Raw genomic sequence first — 7,798 nt, 5'->3', positions numbered from 1 at the left:
GAGGACGGAAGGCTGATGTGCCAAAAATAAACCCCAGCTGCAAAGCTCGGGTGCAGGCCAAGGCCCCAGCGTGACAGTGCACGCGTCGGGGCCGAGGCTCCGCAGGGGTGACCTCTGGTGGAGGGTGAGGGAAGCTCCGGTGGCCTGGGAGCGGGCAGGACAGCACAAGGTGACCCATCTTCCCTGTGGAGCTCACTCAGCTCCAGGCTTAGAGGAGATAAAGCCAGCTTGCTGGGAACACGCTGGCTTCTCTGGGAGCCATTCCTGTGTGTGCTGAGAGCAGAGCCCTGGAGACACCCCAGCACACTGGTGTGCCCACCCTACAGCCCTGGCTGCTACAGGGACCCGCTCAGCTACAGTTTGCGTGGCTGCCTGACCCAATGCAGACCTCAAAGGCTAGGGAGACTCCATCTCTGATCTGCCTCCATTTCATCCTTAACTTCAGCCTGCAGTCTCTAATGAATGAGAGGAGTTCCATGTGCCCGGAAAAGCACATGGGCTCTAACCGTGTGTGGCTTTAGGCTGTTTGGGTGAGGGTCCTCATCAGTGTGAGTCTAGCTTAAGAGGCTGACAGAGCTGGAAATAATGTATGCAACATGCTGGCACACAAGCAGACACTTTTTAAATGCTCACCCTCATTCTAAAGCTACCTGTTCTTCAAACCCCTGGTTCTTCTAATATACCAAACGAAGAAAGGGGTAATACACTGCTTCATACAGGTGCTGAGCCCACAAAAACCCATTTAACGAGCATTTTACAATGCACTTCATATGCACTTTCATTGGGCCCCCAAAACTCTGGTATTAAGCCAACTTTAGAGAGAATGTGACTTGCTCGATGAGGTGAGTAGGAGGGCCTAGGTGAACCTCAGATGTAGGCTCACGTACTCTTTCCATTGTATCACACTCGCCATCTCTTCCGCTCTGGGGAAATACTTTGCTGAACTGTTATATAGGAGTTGGTAAATGACTTTGTCCCTATCCTTACAGGCCTCCAGCTTATCGAGATGCAACATCTGGTTCCAAAGATGAAAACACTGAATTCTCCTTTTACTTACTGTCAATAAGCCTTTTTCCCCGATTCTAAGCTGCAGACGCCTGCTGGCTTACACTTTCAATACATGACAAAAATCCCTTCTGACTTTAGGGCAAAAGGCCAATACACCTGGTGGATTATTCCCTGTGACCTTCTCTGTGTAGCCATGGCTCCCACCAGAGGCAGGCCAGGTCAGCCAGACTCTTGCATTTTATTGTCAGTGGTTCATTTTCCTTTGATTCAGTGATTCAACCATATTTCGGTACCCACCATAGAGCATCACGCCTTGGACATAAGGGGCGTTAACACTATGAACTCAGCCTTTAGGAAAATGGGCAAGAGCCCAATGATGAACCCAGGAGGGAATATGCTGAGGGACTGGCCAGTAGTGAATTGTCTGTGGTCATTTAGGTCCTTGAGTAAGGTAGTCTTGGCCTCTTTCAGGAAGTGAATGATTAGGTACAGAATGGAGCACTCTAAGAACACCGCTGAGGACGAGGTAACAACTGAATAATTCACTTACTCAACAGCACTTCACTTACCTTGCAGTAACAGAGAGGAAAAAAAAAATCAGATAATGGAAACTCTGAAAGGTATATTTGAAAGTAGGAAAACTGCAGAGCATAATGGAGACTGGAGGTCAACTCCCAGAAGTAAATGAAATTTTGAGCTCTTTGTGAGGGATGGAGCTGGGTTCATTTTAAAAAAAAAAAATGATGCCCCCCAAATTGAGTCCAACATGGACTTAAGACAGCTTGGAGAGGGCAACTTGAGTCTTTCAGGAAGAGAAAGCTACAATGCCTTAAGTAGAATAAAAACATCTGCAGGGAAACTGCCTATATTAAGAGAATGAATTTTCATCTCCAACCAATAAATTGGATAATCTAGGTTAACAATGACGTGTAGTGCTGACCTGGCCACAGGGAGCCCACACATGTAATGGGTCTGCTCCCACATTTCCTGTATCATTCACCTGATTACAACAGTTAGTATTTTAGTTTCATTACTGCTCAGTTTACTGCACATTGGCTCCAAAGGCCTGTAGCACCTGGAATCTTTTTAATGAGCAGCACGCTTGCTAGGGAGCTACTCCTTACATAACTATTTCTCTACCAAAGCTCCTTAGGAAGCTCTGCCAGATCCTCCAGGCGGCCATTACTTTAATATCCAGAGACTACAGACTAGATACACATAAAGACATGTAGAGACAACTGTGTTCTTCTGCAAAATGCATTCTGTTCACCATGTGTATACCATGTGTGATTTATAACCTTATACTTAAGAGACACATTTGGAAATAAAATCACTTTATTCTAATTAATTCACAAACAAAAGCATGTTTAAGAGGCCACACAAACATTCGCCTAGCCCCAAACTCAATATCATCTCAGGGAGCTTCTATATGGTGAGAATACCCTCTTCCACTGCAATCCTGAAGCACAAAAGCTACTAATGATTGAGGAGCGGTTAACTGGTGGCTTCACACTTTATATCTTCACTATCAATTATATTTTTAATGCTAAATCAACCTGGTCATGAGAGATGATTTTTCATGCCTTCAACTGGAACTTCTTGATTAAGCTAACCCTGCAAACAGAAAAGGTTTGTTAGAAGAGCACTAGCTACATATTCTCAACAAAACCAAAGTCCTCCAAATTATGAAAGCAGGGGTGAAGCCCAAGGTTATTAGTTTCTTTCATAAGCTGTTTAAGGCTGCAACCAATAAAACTTCAACTCTACACTTTGAAGCAGAAATATAGTTACTTTGGTATTAGACATAGTTTCATCAAAGACTTCTGATAAACTTGGCCATGCAATGTCTTAATTCCACAGTTCGACCACCTATAAGGATTAACTTCTCCCCATCCCTATTTCCTACATAAATGAAGGTGGGCAATTTTGAGAACCACTAGCCCAGACCAGGGTTTTAAAACGTTTTTCTGTAAACAATCAGGTAAATACTTTTCGCTTTGTGGGCCATATAGTCTCTGTCACAACTGCTCAACTCTTCCTTTGCCATGGAAAGCAGCCATACACAACACCTAAATGAATAGGAGACGGCTGTGTTTCAATAAAATTACTTACAGAAACAGGTGTCAGGATGGCTTTGGTAAAGGGACCATAGGTGGTCAACCTCTGGCCTAGACCAATTCAGTATAAGAAGCCTGAAAAATGACTCTGTATATATTAAATATACTCTGTGACTCCATGAGAATCAACTATAGATTTATCCACAAAAACCCTTTCTAAGTTTCTAAATAAAATCTGCAGAACTATAAATAAATAAATAAATAAAAATGCAGGCGGGAAAATGAAAATAATCATTTTTAATAGGTGGTGAACTCTTAGATTGATAGGAGGAAATCACACAAAAACAAGTTGACTGCCAACATTCCAGAGAACCTATATCTCTAAGTCCCACCGAGGGATTTAATAAACTTGTCTCTCTCAAACGAGGTGTGCAGAATGACAATGCTCTATCAGATCTTGTGCTCATTCCTGGCCTTTGGTGAAATCAGCACTAAGGCTATGCAATAACCACAATAAGATCTTGGCACACTAATCTATACCCGCCTAAGAAAGAATCAGATTCAGAACGTAACTGAATCTGATTCTTCCTTAAGCAGGTAAAAGCCTAAGATAATGACTAGAAAACTTTGGACCAGCTCCTTGTTAGATTATTTTTAGAGTAATTTCAACAAAATCTCCTCTAATTTGTCAGTTTAATTTATTAAACACAGTTTTATAAGGTCCAGGGGTACCATTCAGTGAATTAAGCAGATGCAAGTTCAACCATGGATTGATGTATCTATCACCTACCGTTCGCCAGTCTGCACTGTTTCAGCACCTCACTGAAACCTTCACAAAGCTTAAGGTCACCCTGGTTCTGGGCACACTCCAAAAACTGTTTCACCTCAAAAAGGCATGGGCCATTCTGCTGCTGCTGTGCCAGCTGGGTTCCCTGAGGCTCCTGCAAAGGCATAACATTCAGGACTGTTAAGAAAGGAAATCAGGGACTTCCCTGGTGGCACAGCGGTTAAGAATCTGCCTGCCAATGCAGGGTACATGGGTTTGAGCCCTGGTCTGGGAAGATCCCACATGCCGCGGAGCAACTAAGCCTGTGAGCCACAACTACTGAGCCTGCACTCTAGGGCCCGTGAGCCACAACTACTGAGCCCGCGTGCCTAGAGCCCGTGCTCTGCAACAAGAAGCCACTGTAATGAGCAGCAGAGCAGCCCCCTCCCAAAGCCTGCGCACAATGAAGAGGAGCCCCCACTCGCCGCAACTAGAGAAAGCCCACGCGCAGCAACGAAGACCCAACGCAGCCAAAAATAAATGAATGAATGAATGAATGGAAATCAGACTTATACCCGAACAAAGAGCAATAACCACTCTTTGAGGTTAATTGGGGGAACAGAACTAGAACCAGATGCAAATTAAAGTTTCTATCTAATAACGTGGACAGTGAAAAAAATTAAAGGCAGAAAGAAATGAGCTTTAACAAAAATCCCAGTTGTCATCAGAAAGATTCATGAACAAAGATGCAAATTAAGTGGTTATCTAGGCATCTAAACACCAGTGGTTCAATGATGTTTCATGGAGGAAAAAATGGGCCTACTACAGAAAAAAAGATGGATGAGAGTTTTAAGTACATTAGAAATACAGTAGAGTATACACCCATGCTCCTTAGAGGAGAAAATTCACACATCTCAGAAAGAAGGGCAGTGGCAAATATCAGGTAAGAGACGAGAGAGCACAGAGTCATCAAAAAGATTTCTGAACACTTAACAAAGATTGAGGCTCAATTAGTTAAGTGTGACCATGACAAACACAACATATATGTGTATATATATATGTATATATTTATATTCATTCATTCATTCACTCATTCATTTATTTATGCCAGGCCACACGGCTTCTGGGGTCTTAGTTCCCCAACCAGCGATTGAATCCCGGGCCCACGACAGTGAAAGCGGCAAGTCTTAACCACTGGACCACCCGGGAATTCCCCAAAATATTTAAAATGAGGGGTAGGTGGCTGTTTGACAGTCCATCAGGTTGAACTGCCACAATTCTACTCCTTGAGAAGAAATACCATTTGTCCAGGACTCTCTGACGCTGGCCTAAGTAAGGTACTAACTCAACTGCTGCCAAATATGGATAAACCATTCTCCACAGGTGCAGACAGTCCCAATACATAAGGCACTTACAACTAACTAGGTTTTCTCATAAATACACCACCGAAGAGAATGCTGCCCCAAATCTTACCTGGTAAGTGATGTCAGGCCTTGAGGGCTCAGCATTACTTCCTCCACTGAAGCCACCAGTGATGGCATGACCCAGAGTGTGGCCGACGGCAGAACCCACAGCCACGCCGGCTGCAGTGGTTGCCATCTGGGCCATCAGACCTGGTTGCCGAGGAGCAGCAGCAGGTGAGCCAACAGCAGATGGTGGAGCCACTGCTGGTGGCTGAGCTGCGGGCGCTGGCCTGGGTGCAGTTCTCATCTGAGGCGCCCGGCTGTGAAAGAAAGGAACAGAAAGTATAAAGTTCCCACTCCCAACCAAGTTTGGAAATTGTCAACTTTTTTTTTTTTTTAATAAATCCAACAGGATATTAAGTCGATGCTATATTCTTTTTTTTTAAAAATAATATTTATTTATTTGGCTGTACGGGTCTTAGTTGCTGCACGCGGGATCTTCGTTGCAGCATGTGGAATCTTCAGTTACGGCATGAGGGATCTAGTTCCCTGACCAGGGACTGAACCCAGGCCCCCTGCATTGGGAGCGAGGAATCTTAACCACTGGACCATCAGGGAAGTCCCAGGAAATTGTCAACTTAAATAAACAAACAAACAAACGAAAACCCCTTGTATATTAAAATAACCTCAGGATTTCATTTTAAATTATTAAATGCAAATACTACATACATACAAGAAAACCTTACAGAACACAATTCCCTGAACTATTTACATCATTTTCTCTTTAACCTTTTACGGTTGTAATCACCAAGTATAAATGTTTTTTTCCCTGCTTTTTTTCAACCATTTCCATGTATTCACAAAGTCTATAGTATCTTTAGAGAACAGTTATTCCAACGTCATAAAAATCAATATAACTGTTAATGAGACAAAAGCCTCTACCTTCGTGGAGCTGACATCCTATTGAGGGATCAAATAAATGTTAAGAAAAAAATATTGAGAGCGAGGGCAGCATGTTGTGGCATACTGCAATTTTAAGACAGTCAAGGGAGGTCTCGCTAAGCTGGTAACAATTGAATGAACACGGAAAGATAGCTATCTGGGGAAATAAACTAATCCAATTCCTTCATTTTACAGATTAGAAAACTGAAGCCCAGTAAGTGGAAGTGACTTGCCTGAACTGTTATACCTAAACTGATTTCAACTATTTCCCATCTGTAGAACATTTGGATGCCTTCAAAATTTCACTAATATGTCCAATGTTGTTCCAAAAATCTTTCACACAGAAGATTTCTGCATTTTTAGATTGTGGTTTCCCTTCCTTCGGATAGCAGCGTCTTTCCATTACGTGAACTCCTTCCCTACGCTCCTAGCACGCAGTTTGAACACAATTCACCTTAGTCTAGAGAAGCAACGTGGTCCTCTGCTAAATGTCCTGAATTTGTCACCGGATAACTCAGGTCTAAGACCTGGCTTCTCTACTTATTGGTGGCATGACCTTGGACAAGTCACTTATTCTGAGTCTCCAGTTTCCTTATTCCTGTAAAACATGAAAATATCTACCTCTGAGGCTATCAGGAGGTGCAACTGGCAGTACATTTTACAAGTATTTTATCAACTAGAAAACGTCATGTACATGTGAGGCCTTAGTGACTGTGTCCCCTACTGGGCCGAGCCCTTAGAATGCTCACTGCTCCTGGAAGATGCTCAAAGATTATTTACTTAATTGAAATACTATCGTTTCTCCTGATTATACTACCTTGCACTTTTTTTCTTGCTATTTTTTTAAAAATTTATTTATTTAATTTACTTATTTTTGGCTGCATTGGGTCTCCGTTGCTGCGCGTGGGCTTTCTCTAGTTGCCGCGAGGGGGGGCTACTCTGCATTGTGGTGCGCGGGCTTCTCATTGCGATGGCTTCTCTTGTTGTTGAGCATGGGCTCTAGGCACAAGGGCTTCAGTGGTTGTGGTGTGCGGGCTTCAGAAGTTGTGGCGCACAGGCCCAGCACCTCCGCGGCACATGGGATCCTCCCGGACCAGGGCTCGAACCCACGTCCCCAGCACTGGCAAGCGGATTCTTAACCACTGCGCCACCAGGGAAGCTCTTCTTGCTATTTTAGACGTTTCAGCCAGATTACACTTACGAATGTCCATTTCCTTCTAGAAGTGGCCTGTTTTAACTTAAAATGGACTCTAAGTATTTTAAGTAATAATTCATGGACATTCCAAATTAACAAGTTTGCCACTAACGGGAAAACTAGCCAAACCAGCTTACGGCGACCGGATGCGGGCCCACGCCGCCCCAACCTTCGGACGCCCCAGTCCCCCGCCGCCCAGCCGCCCCGAGGCCCAGCGCAACCTCCCTCTGCGTCACGGCGCCGGCAGGGCCCCAAACCTCGCGGTAGCCTCACCTGGCCGGAGGGGCGACGCGGGAAGTGCGGCTTCGGCTTCCACGAGGCATCTTAAATGCGGGACGAAGCAGGGTCTACAAACGCAACACTCGCAGGAAACCCTGGCTGCTTCTGCGACGCGCGAGAGCGGAAGTTGGAAGGCGGGGCTGGACTC

General features: G+C 44.4%; 1 protein-coding gene across 1 annotated transcript; it reads right to left on the bottom strand.

The window, feature by feature from the left end:
• Window positions 1-2,325: 2,325 nt before the first annotated feature.
• Window positions 2,326-7,798, bottom strand: CHCHD2 (coiled-coil-helix-coiled-coil-helix domain containing 2). Its single transcript, XM_082669558.1, has 4 exons — window positions 7,645-7,798; window positions 5,305-5,554; window positions 3,856-4,006; window positions 2,326-2,622 (listed from the first exon to the last, which is right to left on the bottom strand). Exons 1-4 carry the CDS (start codon window positions 7,692-7,694, stop codon window positions 2,612-2,614), a joined length of 462 nt encoding a protein of 153 aa, XP_082525684.1. The 5' UTR covers window positions 7,695-7,798; the 3' UTR covers window positions 2,326-2,611.

The sequence above is a fragment of the Grampus griseus genome, assembly GCF_964374135.1.
Source record: "Grampus griseus genome assembly, chromosome: 14".
NCBI lineage: Eukaryota > Metazoa > Chordata > Mammalia > Artiodactyla > Delphinidae > Grampus > Grampus griseus.
The sequence above is the reverse complement of the archived record's forward strand: the minus strand, read 5'-3'. Positions and strand labels throughout refer to the sequence as shown.